The sequence below is a fragment of the Malaclemys terrapin genome, chromosome 6 (assembly GCF_027887155.1).
Source record: "Malaclemys terrapin pileata isolate rMalTer1 chromosome 6, rMalTer1.hap1, whole genome shotgun sequence".
Classification (NCBI taxonomy): domain Eukaryota; kingdom Metazoa; phylum Chordata; order Testudines; family Emydidae; genus Malaclemys; species Malaclemys terrapin.
Window position 1 is genome coordinate 92,949,438 of NC_071510.1, and position 18,184 is coordinate 92,967,621.

The 18,184-nt window shown below is 40.6% G+C and overlaps 2 protein-coding genes across 9 annotated transcripts in view; one reads left to right on the forward strand and one right to left on the reverse strand.

Annotated features, from left to right (window-relative positions):
• NLN (neurolysin) overlaps positions 1-3,885 on the reverse strand; it is a 53,397-nt gene extending 49,512 nt beyond the window's left edge. For all 3 annotated transcript variants that reach the window (XM_054032302.1, XM_054032301.1, XM_054032300.1), the window contains exon 1: positions 3,807-3,885. In XM_054032302.1, the coding sequence (XP_053888277.1) occupies positions 3,807-3,847 (41 nt within the window). In that variant the 5' untranslated portion in view covers positions 3,848-3,885. The remainder of the gene's footprint in view (positions 1-3,806) is intronic.
• Positions 1-18,184, forward strand: part of SGTB (small glutamine rich tetratricopeptide repeat co-chaperone beta) — a 53,532-nt gene that overhangs the window by 12,025 nt on the left and 23,323 nt on the right. Inside the window, exons 1-5 of one of the 6 annotated variants that reach the window (XM_054032305.1) lie at positions 2,915-2,979; positions 5,581-5,702; positions 11,968-12,071; positions 12,911-12,980; positions 17,230-17,329. In XM_054032305.1, coding sequence (XP_053888280.1) covers positions 5,603-5,702; positions 11,968-12,071; positions 12,911-12,980; positions 17,230-17,329 — 374 coding nt within the window. In that variant the 5' untranslated portion in view covers positions 2,915-2,979; positions 5,581-5,602. Of the gene's footprint in view, positions 1-2,914; positions 2,980-3,911; positions 4,090-4,293; positions 4,345-5,160; positions 5,180-5,580; positions 5,703-11,967; positions 12,072-12,910; positions 12,981-17,229; positions 17,330-18,184 lie in introns of those variants that run through there. The other 5 variants (XM_054032303.1, XM_054032309.1, XM_054032306.1 and 2 more) reach the window with 5 other exon arrangements.

An 18,184-nucleotide genomic window follows, 5' to 3' on the forward strand; every position in this document is an offset into this window, starting at 1 on the left:
ACCACTGAGCTATCCCTCCCCCCAGTCTACAATTTTTGAGAAGTCGTCTGCTTCAGAGATAAAATGTGCTATTTATTATGTATTTTGATGTGCTGAATTCAAATATGACAATTAAAACAACTGATTGGCTACTGTTTCTAAGATATTTAAGTTTTTACATTTGATGTCTATGTACATTGTGTAGATAGTAGAGTTTTAATCATAAATTGTAAACCTAGGTCTTTTCATGGGTTTATGGTTCCTTTACATGATAATATTTCACCTGTCCTGTTTATGTAACACTTTAAAAATCAGCAAAAGGGTTATATAAATAAAATTTATTATGAAACAAAAGGCAAAAAACTATTATGTACATAATTTAGTCCTATTCAGTGTCTACTCGGCGCTTCTTGGCTTGTCTCTTGTATTCATTAAATGGAGCATCTCTTGTCACTGTCCAGCAATAGTCTGCAAGCATTGATGGGCTCCATTTGCCCTGATAGCGTTTCTCCATTGTTGCAATGTCCTGGTGAAATCGCTCGCCGTGCTCGTCGCTCACTGCTCCGCAGTTCGGTGGAAAAAAATCTAGATGAGAGTGCAAAAAATGTATCTTTAGTGACATGTTGCAACCAAGGCTTTTGTATGCCTTGAGAAGGTTTTCCACCAACAACCTGTAGTTGTCTGCCTTGTTGTTTCCGAGAAAATTTATTGCCACTAACTGGAAGGCTTTCCATGCTGTCTTTTCCTTGCTACGCAGTGCATGGTCAAATGTATCATCTCAAAAAAGTTCACGAATCTGAGGACCAACAAAGACACCTTTCTTTATCTTAGCTTCACTTAACCTTGGAAATTTTCCATGGAGATACTTGAAAGCTGCTTGCGTTTTGTCAATGGCCTTGACAAAGTTCTTCATCAGACCCAGCTTGATGTGTAAGGGTAGTAACAAAATCTTCCTTGATTCTACAAGTGGAGAATTCTGAACACTTTTCCTCCCAGGCTCCAATGACTGTCGGAGTGGCCAATCTTTCTTGATGTAGTGGGAATCTCTTGCACGACTATACCATTTGCAGAGAAAACAGCAGTACTTTGTGTATCCAGTCTGCAGACCAAGCAAGAGAGCCACAACCTTCAAATCGCCACAAAGCTGCCACTGATGTTGGTCATAATTTATGCAACTCAAAAGTTGTTTCATGTTGTCATAGGTTTCCCTCATATGGACTGCATGACCAACTGGAATTGATGGCAAAACATTGCCATTATGCAGTAAAACAGCTTTAAGACTCATCTTCCATGAATCAATGAACAGTCTCCACTCATCTGGATCGTGAACAATGTTGAGGGCTGCCATCACACCATCGATGTTGTTGCAGGCTACAAGATCACCTTCCATGAAGAAGAATGGGACAAGATCCTTTTGACGGTCACGGAACATGGAAACCCTAACATCACCTGCCAGGAGATTCCACTGCTGTAGTCTGGAGCCCAACAGCTCTGCCTTACTCTTGGGTAGTTCCAAATCCCTGACAAGGTCATTCAGTTCACCTTGTGTTATGAGGTGTGGTTCAGAGGAGGAGGATGGGAGAAAATGTGGGTCCTGTGACATTGATGGTTCAGGACCAGAAGTTTCATTCTCTTCCTCGTCTGACTCAAGTGAGAATGATTCTGGTGCATCAGGAACCGGCAGTCCTTCTCCGTGGGGTACCGGGAGTATAGCTGATGGAATGTTTGGATAATGCACAGTCCACTTTTTCTTCTTTGACACACCTTTCCCAACTGGAGGCACCATGCAGAAGTAACAATTGCTGGTATGATCTGTTGGCTCTCTCCAAATCATTGGCACTGCAAAAGGCATAGATTTCCTTGTCCTGTTCAACCACTGGCGAAGATTTGTTGCACAAGTGTTGCAGCATATGTGTGGGGCCCACCTCTTTCCTGATCTCCAATTTTGCAGCCAAAATAAAGGTGATAGGCTTTCTTAACCATAGTGGTTATACTGCGCTTTTGTGATGCAAAAGTCACTTCACCACGAACATAGCAAAAGTTATCTGCACTGTTCACACAAGTACAAGGCATCTCTGCTCACTTTGGCTAAACAGAAATGTGTCCCTTTGCAAAATCAAACAGTGACAAATAAGAGAGCACGACACTGTATGATTTCTAGAACTGATATAGGGCAATTTGTTCGGCAGAGTGATGTAAGCTTCGTTATGATTGCACCATCCATGACTTCTAGGAATAACATGATGCAATTCATATCATGTATGACACAATACCAGCTTCAGATTGCATCATTCATTGTTTTGCCTAAAAAGCAAGTACTGTCCAAACCCAGTCATAGATTTATTCATAGATCCAGTCAAAGATGTATTTTAGTCATTTCTGGTTTAAATTGAGATCCCTTCCCTTTATAACTCACTTATCCTCCGCTATTCCCAAGTCAAGAGTCGTATATACTGACCCAATAGCATATCTTGAAAACTAGAACCAATCAACAATTTTAAGCATCATTTTCGTTCTCAGTGACCCAGAATTAGTAAAGTTTGACTACATTTATTTCAGAAGCATTTTGGCTGTAGAGCAGTATTATGTACACAGTATTTGCATTACTTCTTAAATACCCATTACTGCAAAGGTCACCTCTCATCTTCACTCAAATTTAGTTCCATTCAACACAAATATCTTGTTTTCTCATTGCTGCAAAGTATTTACATTGTGAACCCTTCCACTGGCTTTTCTTTCTCCATTACACAAGCTTCTTGACCGCACCTTGAAGATCTCTTATTCCCACCTTCAAGGCCCTACATGGATCTGCCCATCCTCCCCCTTCATTCAACTCCTAAATGATGCCTCATTTGTCTACTTCTTCCACAACAGTCTACATGCCTTTTTTCACACTGCCCCCACTGCACTGAACATCTATCCTCAGCTGGCCCACAAAGACACAACCCTTCTCTCATTTAAAACCCCCTTGAAGACCCATTTCTGCTACAACTAGCTGCAGTGAGTTAATGACATTTATTTTAATATATAAAATTACAAATTGTTCCATCTGGCTGTACTCATGCCTTTGCTGAAAATATCTTACTGCTCTACCCCATCCTTCCTCCGTGTCTCCACTCCATTGTTTCCTTGCCCATTTCTGTTGCTACAGGTCTGGAACTAACTAGACTGCAAGAATTTCAAGGCAGAGACCCGGTCTGATCGATACTGCACGTGAGGGTGCTGTAAATAGTAAGGGTTTTATCAGGCTGTAGAAAGTCTGACATGTTGAAGGAAGCAATCCCACGTGGTTTAACGTTTCCTGCACTATTATTTTCCTGGTATTTCTCATCTGGGGCCTCTGAACATGCCCTGGGAAAACTATCACACGCAAATCTAACCGCTTTTGAGGGAACCAGATTTTTTCTCTCCTGAGCTGACTGGAAGCCAGCTCGCAGCCTACCTCACAGGGGACAAGCAGAGACTCCCCCCGCGTTGGGGAGCGGCTTGGGGCCAGGGTCGCCGCTGGGGGGAGGTGTGCAGGAAAGGGATGACCCGCCCGCATAAAGGGACGGAGGGCAGGACACGCCCTCCTCAGTGAGAAAGGGGTTTAGGGCAGGGGGGTTCGGCGGGCAGGGGGCGCCCTTTTCCAGCTCGACATCCTCATCCCCACCGATCCCTCAACTACCCCCCCACACCGTAGTCACCCTTGTCCAGCCCGACACCCCCATCCCCACCGGCCCCTCAGACATTCCCCACCCACCATAGCGTAGCCACTGCGGGCCCCGCAGCAGCCCGAGACTCTCCCCCCGCCGCAGTCACAGCGGCTGTCGGGCCCCCGACGCTACCTGCTGACCGCTCGGCCCGCAGCGCTGCACAGGGAGAACATGGGGGCGGCGGGGCTGCAGCTGCTAGGGGCGCCCGAGCCCAGGCGCACGCTCCGCTACCATGTGCCCGCGGACAAGTGGCGGCTCCGCTGAGCTGCGCATCCACTTCCGCCAGCCGCGCCTCCCCCCGCCCTGCGCGGCAACCACGGAGCTCCTCTGCCAGCGCCGTGGGGAGAGAGCATCCGGACAGGGGAACCCTACAGTAGCCAGCCCTGCTCCGGCCGGGCTTCTCGCCCCTTGCACGGTAAGGGTTCCGCCGCCACCCTCCATCCTCAGTGCGGTGGCTCTGGGCGCTCCCGTGTCGCAGCGGGGATAATGCCGCCGCCTGGGGGAATCGGGCTCTTCCCGGTGTCTCTGTGAGAGGGGAGGGTGCAGCAGGGCATCTCTTGTGCCTCCTTCCCCGTTCGAGGCAGTGCCAGGGGAGGGTCTCCCGGGGGGCAGCCGCCACCGCCCGCTCCGGACCCGGGCACCACACCCTGAGCTGGGGCAGAGCAGATGGGTGAGAAAAGCCATTTCGGCCAGATTGACTAGTTTCGCGATTGAGCGGGTTGCCAAGGAGCTCCTGGGGCTGAACATGGGCAGGCTTGGCTGGTGCCTGACACCGCTGAGCTTGTTGCGATGCCTTGCACTGGGGGAGCTTGTCAAATCTAGTATACAGCATGTCAGTGCACGTAGTGAACCATAGAAAAAGGCAAAAGCTAACGGACAATGAATTTTAGAATGCGTGTATTATATATGTCTTCAATTATTTAGATACCTATGAGTGTATATTATTGTGATCTTTGCTGTACCTTATACAGTGAAACCTGCTCTACTGCATACCTCTTCTTTCAAAGGATCACTTGAAAGTAGGGTCAAAATATCCGGTATATTTTGTAAGATTATTACTTACACATCACCTCTAATAGGCAACCCACTTCTCCTAGCCTCCTGAATGGCTGCTTAAGATGGTTGAACCACATCTATAGTATAACCAGTATTCTATAAACAAAGATGCTTTTTACAGGTGTAGTAGCCTTTTGACTATATGTTAAATCTAAGATCTTTTTCTAGAGCATAGTTAAACACGGCTCTTTTTCAAAAATAAATTTTGTTTACTAGTTTAGGAAAAAAACTCAGAAAAAGTTGGAACTAATTTTCCTCCCAAAGAGAAGTTATGTAACTCCTAATAGATGCTGAATGCAAATCAGGCTGAGTCAGCAGCATGTCACTAATCACAAGTTTGCACTGAGGTCACAGTGTTTTAGTTTTCAGTCTAAAGAGAAAATGGAAGTGTTTAATTATGCCAGTGGTGAGACATCTATCCATGTACTTTTAAATTGCTTTTGATTTGAGTGAGTATTCCTGCTTCCAGTTGTATGTGCTTTAGAAATTAAATCAAAACTATATCTTTGAGCAAAATTAATTTACTAAATTATCCATAACGAACTTTTATGAACTCCTTCAGGAATTAATTCAAGGAAGTCCTATGACCTGTTTTATGCAGGTGGTCCTACTGGATGACCACAATGGTCCTTTCTGGTCTTATGATTTATGAATCTTATTGAAATAAATAAATGTCCAGTGATACTCTTCTTGAGATGCTTTTTGATGAAGATCTATTGCTGCATATCTTATACATCCAAAATTCCTAGTGAAGTTAATGGGACTTTGGGGTGGGCAGAGTATTCAGGGATTGGCCCTAAAGTACCATTCTTATGGTCTTGATATTTCTCTGAATATTTTTATAATTTAGGTGAAGTTCATAAGCTTCTAAAATGTCATCAGTCAAACACCTAGTATATGCCGTCATCCATTTCTTGAGAGAACAGAGTCAGCTGGATACTTTCACTTCAGATGAACAAGAAAGCTTAGAAGGTAAATACTGAAGGCCACATATCTGTATGCTAGGTTGGTTGACATATACATCATGACAAAAAAGCAATGTGAATGAACTATATTAATTATTTATGTTGTCTTATTGTATTTTGTTTCTTGTATGTCAGGAAGATATTATTATTTGAACAATTTATATCCTTATCCTTTAGATTCCAATAGTCTCTCTGTCAGTTTATCTATTACCAAAGAAAGTTGCCAATTTTGGACTAGGAATGGGAGAAGTTTGGAGTTTCACAAAACCTGAAGAACTTTGTGAAATGTTTTAGAATTTTTGTTATTAAAGGAAAAACAACTTCATTCCTGAAATAGATTGAAATTTTACATGTCTGCAAGATTCTTATTTCTAAAATCTGTAAATTTGAAGAGGTCCTAAAGTTATTGGCCCTGCATTGTCTTATATCTGAGCAAATGGCACTTTCTATTATGCTAAGGATTTAAATTAGATAATGCCATAGTCACAACCACTGGCGGGATGATGTGGACTGGCTCTTGTCTCACTCAATTTTCATGCTTAGTTTCCCTCGACTTTTCATATGTGCTATAATCTATGGATAACACAATGAAGAACAACACTTCTGTCAACAGCATCTGTATTGGCAAGCGGGGGTTGGGGGGGGGGCGCAGCGGCTAAATCATGAACAGCCATATTCTACCTTGATGCACATGAAAAGCTCTTGTTAATATTGATAGGAGCTCCACGTACTATTTGAGGGCAGGCTAGTGCCTCTCAGAGTGAATGCTCAGAGAATGCACCATTTATATGTCTTGACAAATATATTTTATTGTAAGAGCAGTAATGCTGAAGAGGGCTGTTATTAGTGATTCCAAGTATCACATAGTGGTAAGGATTCTTGATAGGTATATTTTTGTCTTGGCAAAGGAAGATTAAGTTACAGCAAACTGAGACCACTTTACTCCTGAGCAAGAACATCCAAATGGGGGTTTAACATGCTTTAATTTATAGGCATTGACTTCACACTTTTAGTTGATTCACCTTAATTTTCCTGAGTGCCCCCATGCAGACATGCCTTTACCAAAGTTTTTAATATGGTTAACTCCTTCCCTGCTGACTCTTTACATTTTTTTAGAACCTGGTGTAGTGTGCACTCTTCTTGTGCCATGTTTAAACATATCATTCAATCACAGATTCCCTGTTTGTGTAAATGTGGTTTGAAGTATGGTTTCTACTGAACTGGATGTGTGTAACACAGTTGTTCACTAATGTGGACAGGAAAGAGAGATTGTGTTGTCTAGACTGTTTTTAAAAATTTTTAAAGATGCAGTTTAACAACAAAAGCTGAAATAGTCAGTGTATTTGATATGTGATGAACAACTATATTAATTTAAAATATCCCAATATCTGTTGAGAAACTTATTTCCAATTGATAAAAAGGCCACACTTTTAGAAATAAAATTATGAAGTAGGATTTTTGTATTCATAGTGTTTTTTAATAAAATACTGATAAATGTTGATGGTTTATAACTAAGAAGGGTTAATTGATCACTTATTTGACACAGATGTTGGCTAGAGTCGCCCTGTGACAAACGAACTACAATTTTCATAGAGATTTATTTTCTAAACAAAAGTGGATTATAATACTTTTAATGGTATGTAAACGCACAAAGATAAAATTGAACACTCCCACAATTGAGCATATTTTAACAGAGAAGTGAAGTCCTAATTTTAGAGTTTTATGTTGCCAAAAATATGGTACCATATGTTGCATTATACAATATACAGCATCTTTGCCAACCAATTTGCATAGCTGATCCTTTTTTAGCTATAGAAGTTAACTTTATTTTATGTGAAATAAATGTCAAGCCAAATCTTGCCCGTGAATGTGTGAACATAGCTCCCAACAAGACTGTGAGGGAAGAATTTGGTCCATGAAGTACATGGGTACTCTATGTACCTTACAATGTGCTGTGGGATTGTAAAGCATTGTATAATTGTTAACTATCAAATACCAAACAAACTATACAAAAAACAACAACCAACCAGTTGAAGACTTTATCAAAATAAAAGTACAGCATGCTTTTCAAAGTCACCTTCTGTTGATAAAATGTACTCTGATTGGCTGAAGCATACAAGTATATCAGACTATAGGTGAAGTTCACCGCAGTGTAGAAGGACTGCTCATTTGCATGTTTCATTTGTGGAATTCACTCACCTGCATAAACAGAAATCAGAGGGTGAACTGGGGCGGTGACACGCACCCTGCCATTTGCAGGGTCTGGATCTGCTGTGCAGCCAGGACAAAGTCTGTGGTTGACAACTCCTCTGCTACAATGGAACTCTCAACAGCAAGAGTAAAGCTAATCTGTGTGTGAGACAGAACTTTCATGTGTGGGTGAGGAATGGCCTGAGACTGGAATGAACTCTCCCAAAAACTAACAACAACACAAACCTCAATACTTTCTGCTCTGAGTGCAAGGTGCATTTCTTTGATCTTACTTCTTCTAATGCAAACACATAGCAACAGATATATGTATTTAAAACAAATAAAACCTTACCAAAAACAAGACTCTCCATTACACATGCTTCTCCTTCTGGGGAGAGAATGAGAGAAAAACAGTCACATAATGCATGACTGGAAGGTGCTCAGAAACTATGGTGATGAGCACAGTACAAAAGCCCGAATAGAATAGATAGTTCTCTTGCACCTGATTCTCCAGCGTATGCATTAGTAGCTTCAGTCCTTCCACCTCATTTATGCAGTTTGTTTAAATGGCTGCTTTTGCTCTTCCGTTGGCCATTCCAGCATCTACACTTCATTGCTGTCTTCAGCACCAACCTATGTGGGATCAGTGTGTAGTTCAAACTGGAATTATTTTGGGGAAGTTTTATTACCAATTATTACATGAGGTCAGACTAGATTATGACAGTGGTCCCTTCTGTCCTTGGAATCTGTGACCCCTTACACACTGCACCAACAGGTAGTGTAAGAAGGGATTGATCCTAGTAAGTGCCACCACCGCAAAGCCTGTGGTTTAGGTAAAGCAGAGGTCCTTGCACTGGTCCTGTGAATCAAGGTGAATTTCACTGAGGGCTTAAGTGGTGTGGAGGACCTTGCCTAGCCCTCTGCTCTGGGGTGAATTAATTTGCCAGTGACAGTCAGATAGCAGGAGTGTGATAGTGGGATAGAGAGCAAGTGGCGTTTATTCCATACAGATATCCTTCAGACAAATTATTGCAACTACTGTATATAATTGGAGTGAAATCCTGGCTCCATTTTGATGTCAGTGGGGTTAAGGTTTCACCTCAGTTGCCTAGTATATTAAAAAATTATACATTGTCAAAGGATCACTCTCTCCCATTTTAAAAATAAATATTTGTGCTTTGGCTCCACATTTATTTTTAATAAAGTCTTTTGTTTTGGCTTGCCATTTACATAATAGCAGGAGACTATCATCCTGTGGGAAGAAAAAGTCTATTTAATTGATTTATCCCATAAGGGTACTAACATTTGTTAAAATCGTGGCAGAGGAATTATAAAGACCCAGATTGTGTTACTTTTCCAGTTAAATGGGAATTGTGTGAGCTCACTGTAATATATGAGCCAGTTATTTCTACCATGGAAATTTATTCTAATATTAATAGTAGTAATACATCCAGAATATTTTATATAAGCATAATTTGATCTGTTAGAGTTGAGAGTTCTCTTCCCCACTTCCCTGAACAGAAACAAACAAGATGAGGGGCTAGGAGTCATCACATAGACTTAATGCATTTTCCCCCCAAAAGTGAGAAGAGTGAAAATTAAAATATTTTTAAGTGTTTTAAACTATAGTTTCTGTTCTTAGGCTGAGTTAAAAATGAGATGAGGCATTTAGAACAGGGGTTGCCTGAGGGTAAAAATAAGTGTGATGGAATGTGTGTCATTTCCCCGCATCCGTGGCCACCCCAGGAACTGCTCAGACTCTCATACTGAGTGGACACTAAAGGAAAACTTAGTCAAGCCCCCTCCACCGACATCTGTACAATACAAAACAAGAGTCCTAATTCCTATGACCATCAGTCCCTATTCATCAGGGCTCTGAGAGGCAGAGAGGTCTTGCTTCCTTGGGATCACCTTCAATCTGGGTATAGCTACTCCTGTCCTCCCCACAACACTTCCTAGCTTTTATCACGCTAGTCAGCTGATGCACTAGTTAATTCCTTAACTCACCCAGCCTCCCCCTCTGATTCCTCCCAATTTCCTCAATCAGCCATTTCTGGGGAAACTAATTGAGGCTACAGTGATCAGAGTGCTGATTTGTCTGTCATGACTCAGCACTGTCACAGATGGGTTGCTGAGATACTCTCCAAGGGAAAGCCTAAATTTAGCATTTATATATGACAGTTAATACTTCATAGTAAATTGTCAAGATAAACTGGATACCCTATTCCATTGATTCTCTGACAGGCATTGTAAAAGTACTATTAATATCATTCACTTATTGTTAATGGAATTGTGCATGTAGTTTTCCACAGAATATGTACACCATGGAAATGCAGTGGGATATTTTACTTGTCTTTCACCTCAGAAGATAAGATTTGAATTTAGGTCACAAATAAAATGGTTTGAAAGTCACCAACTCACCCCTAGATATTCATTAACAGGCTAAAATCAATATTCAGTTTACCACAATTAAGTTTCTTGTCATGGAGGTCTAGTGCAAGGAAGAGAGGGAATTTAATTCAGACCCTGAATTGTTTTTTACTGAATGGCACAGAACCTGGTTAACATTACAGAACACAGAAGCAAACTTTCTGTGCAGTGTTAATAATTAGCCATGTACCCAATCAATATTAAAGAGTCATTGTCAGCATAAAATATGTAAGAATTTTACTTACTTTTGTTACTTATAACTTACTGTATGTTATCAAGACTGAAATAATTAAATAAATCTATTTTACCATTTATGCTGGGTATTTACTTTTTGCATTTCTCTCAGTTGGGACAATAAAAAATAGACTCCTTAACATCAGTTATTGTTAATTTTTAGTAGATTTTACTTTGATTCCCCTGCACTAGCTCATTATCATCATTGTTCAGATTCACAATGCCACATCTGAATGTTAAAATTAGAATGGACCCTCAACACCCATGATCCTGATGCACCCTGAACTTTTGGGAAGTTCAGACCCTGATTTGAATTTAGTTTCTTGAGGTTATCTCTGGTTTACATTTAAAAAAAAAAACCAACCACCCTGTTTTTATTAAATTAAAAAGAAAATGTAGGAATAAGTTTCTATTCACATCGGGTTTTTTTAAAAACATTTCATACCATTTTTCAGTTTTGAGTCTAAAACTAGCAGCACCTTAATGGGAGTCATGCTGCTGGATTCCCACAAAATGTGTTGAATACTTGCCCCATAACCTTAAGATACATGAATTAGACACCCTCTCTAAGCTATATATAAAGATTACAATCTATGACTGTGTCTACAAACACTTAAGCGTGTCACTCATGTGCAGTCCTATATACATCATTGGAACTGCTTACATGAGTAAAGTTATGAATTTGCTTAAATGTTTGGAGGATTGGGGCCCTCTGATCCTGGGAAGGGATCTGCTCATGTGGATCCTTAGGCTTGGGCATCAGTGGACTTTGTGTGAGTGCAAGGGATTTCACAGGTGGATTCCTTTGCAGGATGAGAGCCTATGATTAATAAAGCAGCTATTAGAAAAAATCTTTTGTTTGCAAAGTAAAATGTACACATTTGAAAACAGTAATTATTACTTAGATATTTCAGTTTAGAATTGGCCCATCTTTTGTGTTACACATAATGTCATAAATGTGTTGCTTTCAGGCTTTATATGTAGTAGACAATTATAAAAATAGCAGTTTATGTGTAGCTAGCATATATATCTACATTACATAATATGTGCTGTTTTATCTTTTGTTTTTAAATTTAGTCACTGTAGGTCAAAAATGAAATGAAAAAAAAAAAGTGAGTATTAAAAAAAGTGTGTCTGGATCAGGAATTAAGTTTGGTGGCTAAGTTCTCTATATATAAACACTAAAGAGCTTGTGCCTCTATTGCTGTGCAAAGTTGACTAGTAGAGACTAAATAGGTTATTTTTTCTTTCCATTAGGGGAACTTCTCCAAAGAACTGCCTTTTGTTTTTAGGCTTAATTAGCCAATAAATATGTCAGGAAGTGTACTTTTGCCTTATTTATTTTTAGTTTTATTTACACATTTCTATTGAGAAAATAGTGATTTTTTTTTTTTAATCTTTCTTTCTTTTCTTTGAAGTTGCAATTCAGTGTTTGGAGACTGTTTTTAAGATTAGCCTAGAAGATACGCATCTTGCAGTGCCACAACAGTTGACAGAAATGTTCTCAAATTCTTTTCACAAGGTAAGAATTGATTTTAGTCTTTTAGACTTAAAATTGATAATTAGACTAATGATAAAGTAAGATTGTGACTATGGTGTGGAATCTTAAAATGTTATATACGTCAAAACAATGTGGAAACTTGATAAAAATTATATTCAAGTGAAATTCCTGTAATAGATAGGAGAACAGGATAGTTTTTGGACTCTGACAGGACATAAATTCAGTCAAGGCAAAGATAACCCATGTAAAATATGTTACTAAAAACAATGGGCTCCTTTCTATCATGCAGGATACTTGCCCTCAGTGACACTTAAGCATTTTGCAATTCCAAAGACAGTTGACGAGAAACTGATTGAGGTCATCCACAGCTTCCTGGTCCCTCTGCCCCCAGCTCCAGTGCATATCCCCTCCCATGCAGAAAATGTAGTCTCTTAAAGCATGCCACACCACCAGTTTAGGTAAAACTAAAAGCTATACTTTTAAAATTCAAAGGTGTCCAACATAGGAAGAATACTGTTGGCGCCAGGAAAGCAGAGAGAAAACTTGGGAGGAAGAAAATGGGGATATCAGAAGTCATACTAAATCCCCCCTTCTTCCCCCTTTACTGGGGCAGGGGGATATTGCTGTAAGATTTTAAGTGGGAACAGACAACTATCTTGGTCTAGTGTGTATTACAGAAATGGTATGATCCCTTGCTGACTTAAGGCCTAATGGTGCAATCACTAAAAGGTATCTGTGTTTACACAACCCCTTTCAGGATGAAGGTTGAGGAAGAAGCCATTAATGTAGCCAGGGCCTACACCTGAATCAGAATATACTTCTAGTTATTTGTTTTTGATTATTTTTTTTTTTAAATGTAGAATGACATGTTGCCTCTCTCCGATTCATTGCCAGAAGATATTGAAAAGGCTGACCAGCTGAAGGATGAAGGTGTGTAATTGATAAGGATGTGTCACACTGTATGGAGTCTGGAGCGCCGCCAGCTCTTTAGCCATCCTAGGCGGCGGAAGGTCCCACCCCCGAAATGCCGCCCCCAACAGAGGCGGTGGAAGGTCCCACCCCCGAAATACTGCTGACGACTGGGGCGGCCGAAGATCCGGCCGCCGCGCCCCAAATGTTAGCATCCTAGGTGACCGCCTAGGTCGCCTAATGGTTGCGCCGGTCCTGTCTGGAGTAGCTCATGACCGTGAGTGCCAACCTCAGGGGAGACTGTCAAAAAGCAGGGCAGAAACCCCAAACTGGTTGAGGAAACTCCTTTTATTGCTCCAGTACTTTGAGCTGTAATGTGTGAGTTCTATATTGAGCTTCTAGTTGTTCCATGCATCTGTGGTGGGCTGTCTCCTCAGCCTCTTCGGTTTCTTTGATCTCCTTGATCTGGGGGTCCACCATCAGTCTCTGGGGCTTACGTTCTCCCTGGGCTGCCCACTACAAGCAGTCGAGCCAGTTCCACTGCAGCAATCTCCATGGCATCTGGGGCAGGCGGGTGCTTAGCTCCTGATCTGGGGTTTTCTGTTTATTGGATATTCCCCTCTCCTTACATAACGTTTCAAGGTCTTTTGTCTCAAGACCATAATATGGCTGTGGTCTACTCATTGTGTCTATTCTTTAACCTTTAAACACTCTCAATATCAAGTTTTAACTTTTAATAGCTCTGGATTATGATCTATAAATCCAATTGATCTGTAACATATGAATCCTGCCACCTATACCAAAAGTTATACTGTCTGGAGTGGCTCCCGACCATGAGTGCCAACCTCAGGACAGACTGTCAAAAGCCAGGGCAGAAGCCCCAAACTCGTTGTGTGGTGTATAATTAGATTTCACCAACCCAGTAACAAGTTTGAACTCCTAAAGCACTATAACAGTTTTACCATGGAATCACAGACTGTCCCGTGGGGCATTCCAGTCTATTTTGCCACCCAGACAAGCTGACTATGTGATAGATGGTAACTTTACACCAAAAAGCACAACAATATTCAGGTTACTCTCAATCCTAAAGGACCAGTCACTTATCCCAGGTAATTTGTACTCAAATCTCAACCAAAGACAACTCCTGTAGTCAATCCTGTAATAAATTAACTAAAGATGTATTAACTAAGAAATAAGAGCGTTATTTAGAAGGCTAAAACAGGAAACATACACTCACAAATGAGTTACTGTCTTAGATTTTAAAAAGGTAGTATAAATTTCTGTAATAAGCAACTTTACATGACCTTTAGGGCCTACCCATGCCAAGCAGCATGGGGATCTCTTGCTTATGCTTAGAAATCTTTGCCCCTCAGAGACCAAACAGCATAAAGAGACAAGTTTCTCCTTGTCAGGGATTTTTTCTCCCCTTCTCCCCAGATTCCAAGCTGATGGAGTGAGTTAATGTATAGGTTTCCCCTTCCTGGAGGGAATTAGAAATGCAGTCAACAAGGTATCTCTCCCTTGGTCCTACACAATGCCTCATTTGTCTACAGTGGGCCATCTTATGTGAAGAACGAGCACTTTACCTTAATTAATGCTTCTTTTCCTCTTTGGTAGGTTACACAATTAGAGGTTTACGATGCTAACACTCAATATAACTTCATACTATGGGATACAGATATTATAATTAGGATTAATACATTCAGTATTCCATTAAGTCTAAACACTAAGCACATTCTTATAACACTAATACCTATTTTAACTATACTAATCCAGAGGTAAGACAGACTGCTTTCCAGTTATGCATTTGTCAGTGTTCAGTGAAGCTCTGGGATGCAGTGCCTCTGCAAAAGATTTGGGGGTTGTGGTGGATAATCAGCTGAACGTGAGTGCCCAGTGAGAGACTGTGGCCAAAAGAGCGAATGCGATCCTGGGATGCATAAATGGGAATCTCAGGAGTAGAGAGGTTATTTTACCTCTGTATTTGGCACTGGTGTGACTGTTGCTGGAATACTGTGCCCAATTCTGATACCTACAATTCAAGAAGAATGTTGTTAAATTGGAGAAGGTTCAGAGAAGCGCCACGAGAATGATTCAAGGATTAGAAAGCATGCCTTACAACGATTGAGCCTTTTGAGTCTATCTAGTTAGCTTACAGAAGGTTAAGGGGTGATTTGGTTACAGTTTATAAGTATTAGGGATGTAAATATCATTTAAAAAGTTAACCATTTAAATGATTAAAATATTTCATTTAAACGGTTAATCGATTAAAGGGAGGGGGGCTGGGGTCGGGTTCGGCTGGCCAGCACAGCTGGGGCTGCTCTGGCCAGCCGACGTGGCTGGGGTTGGGTTTGGCTGGCTGGGGCTGATCCGGCCGGCCAGCGCGGGGCTGCTGGGGTTGGCAGGTGGGCCGGCCCGGGGGTTAATGGTTAAGGTGGGTTAACCACTAAGACTAATGCTTACTGGTTAACATTTTACATTCCTAATAAGTATATACATGGGGAACAAATATTTAATAATGGGCTCTTCAATCTAGCAGAGAAGGTTTAACATGATCCAGTAGCTGTAAGTTGAAGCTTGACAAATTCATACTGGAAACAAGGTGTGAATTTAACAGTGAGAGTAATTAACCACTGGAATAATTTACCAACAGTCATGGTAGATTCTCTCTCACAGACAATTTGTAAATCAATATTGGATGTTTTGCTAAAAACTGTGCTCTAGGGATTATTTTGGGGAAGTGCCATGATCTGTGTTATGTAGGAGGGCAGATAAGATCATCACAATGTTCCCTTCTGTTTTGTAATCTATGAAACACAGAAACATACTTAGCTGTTTTCAGTAATTGTCTGAGATGAGAACTGCCCCTCTGCAGGGTCTATCTCGGTCACAGCTGCAGCCACACTGGATGGACCTGCCCAGTCTATGCATCCATAGCAACCTGTTGACTCACCTCCAATACTAAAGAGAGAATTTACCAACTAGCTGAAAAGTTAGTGAAATGTCACCTAGGCTTGTCATTTATTTCAAACTACATTATTGTTGAAATTAATTTGTGATCCATTAGCTACGTTACTAGACTCTACTCTCTGTTACACTTACACCTGGTTCTGTGAAGATTATGCATTCCTTCCAAATGGAAGTGACTTTGCTAATATGTGAAATATTTAGGATTCAACCTTTCATACTATATTGCCATGAGTAACCTCATTGTGTATCAGTTATAACAGAGTTGAAAAATCTGTATGGTTCTGTTAATTTGGAATGTTGGTTCCTTCACTGCCAATGGCGGAGACCGAAGGATCTTCCTCATTCAGCCATGTGTCCTGCATGGAGAGGACTCAGCGCCTTCTGGAGCATGTCAGCTCCCTGTACTCTCTCTACACTTTGTAGGATACTCTTCTTCCTTCATACTTTCTTTGCTGTGTTCCTTCTCTTACCTTGGCCCATTTGCCAGGACTTAAAGTTTTGTTAGTCTCTTCCTGTTAAATCTGAGCTTTTTCCCTGCCTGAGTGGGATTATGTACTGCTGCCAGACATGGTACAAGGGATGGGGAGAAAAGTAAGGCAGGGTCCTTTTTCCTTTTACTGTGCTAGTGCTGCTTGGTGGTTTTCCTTTCCTGGCTGCATAACATTTTTAGTCTCCTTTAGTGATGCATCTGCTGAGGTGTTGGTGAATACTTCTGCATCTGAGTCATCTTATGACACTTGTGGTATATATGTCCTCAGTGTCTTCATGAAAGAGCTACTGGTAGCTGCATGGGACTGTTCATTTACCTGCCCATCGTTGTTGTCCTTGTTTTTAGAGTCCTCATGTTATGGTTGTAGTTACAGGCAAGTTTTGGGTGAATTAAATCAAAAAGGGTCTCCACATCTAGTTCATTAAGTTGTGAGACCTGCTAGGATATCCATCCTGACCAATCCAAACTGCAGCTAAGCTATTGTGGTTGATCAGCCCATTGAGCCAGTTCCCAACAAACTGGTTCCCTGCTCAACAGCAGGGAACTACCTGCTAAGTATGTAGAGTGTTGAGAGGGCTGTAAACATTAAGTGTCGTGCTGCTTTGTAGATAACAAGTCTGCATGAAAAAAAGCATACTGTATATTCAGCAGACTAATACGAAATCTTTCTTCTGAAAAGTAAATCACAAAAGGCAACACAGTCCCAACTGCTTTGTGAGGTACTGTAGTGATTCTGCTCTGTGTTTATCTTTCAGATCTAGAATTACACCTTTAATTATCTTAAAACATCATTTTTACAATTTATTTCAGGTAATAATCACATGAAAGAAGAAAATTATGTTGCTGCAGTGGATTGTTATACTCATGCTATAGAGCTGGATCCAAATAATGCAGTATATTATTGTAACAGGTAAAAAAACCAACAAAATATCCCATAAACTTCATAGAGATAATTTTAAAAAGAAAAACCGAACTAGATCAAAACAAGGTAAAGTGAAAAGCCCTCCTTTTCAGTGAGTAACAACATTTCATTTATACCAGTTTGGTTATGCACATTTTAAAATGTATCATTTTAACTATACTCAAATGTTTGTCTTCATTATATTTGTCGTGTAGATTTTAACTTTTTTTCAAGACTTTATTTGGTGACTGATGTTGGCAACTTGAAGCAACTTCTATACAAGAAATTAGTAAAGGCCTGTTTCAAAGCTCATTTGAGCTAGGGGGATCCACTCTATGGAATTCTAATGGATCAGGCCTAATACGCATTAATTTTCCAGAGCAAAAATATTTGTAAAGTGCTTTGAAGGTGTAAAACATTATATAGGAGCTAAATATCTTTATGCCAGGATTATTGCAAAAGTAACAGTTCTAATACAGATTTTACTTTTAGTTACTAAACAAGTGAATTATATAGTAGATAGAGACAAGCACAAGGATACAGAGGAACTACAAACATTTACTAAGATGGCATTCCATATTTAAGGCAGTAGTTCAGAGTTTGAACCGTATCTTTTCTCTGATAAGACAGCAGTGCCATAAATTCTCTCTAGATGTAAACTGGTCATGTAGGACCTGATCCAAAGCCCCCTGAAGCCAATTGAAAGACTCCCATTAACTCCAGTAGGTTTTGAATTATCCCAAAATGTGTGTAATTAGCAATACAAAGTAACTACTACTACTTTGATATTCAGTAAGTATGGAAAATACGTGCAACTTGCAATGAGTTAGTACTGTAAGGCATAAGTGGGTACACTGCCAGTGG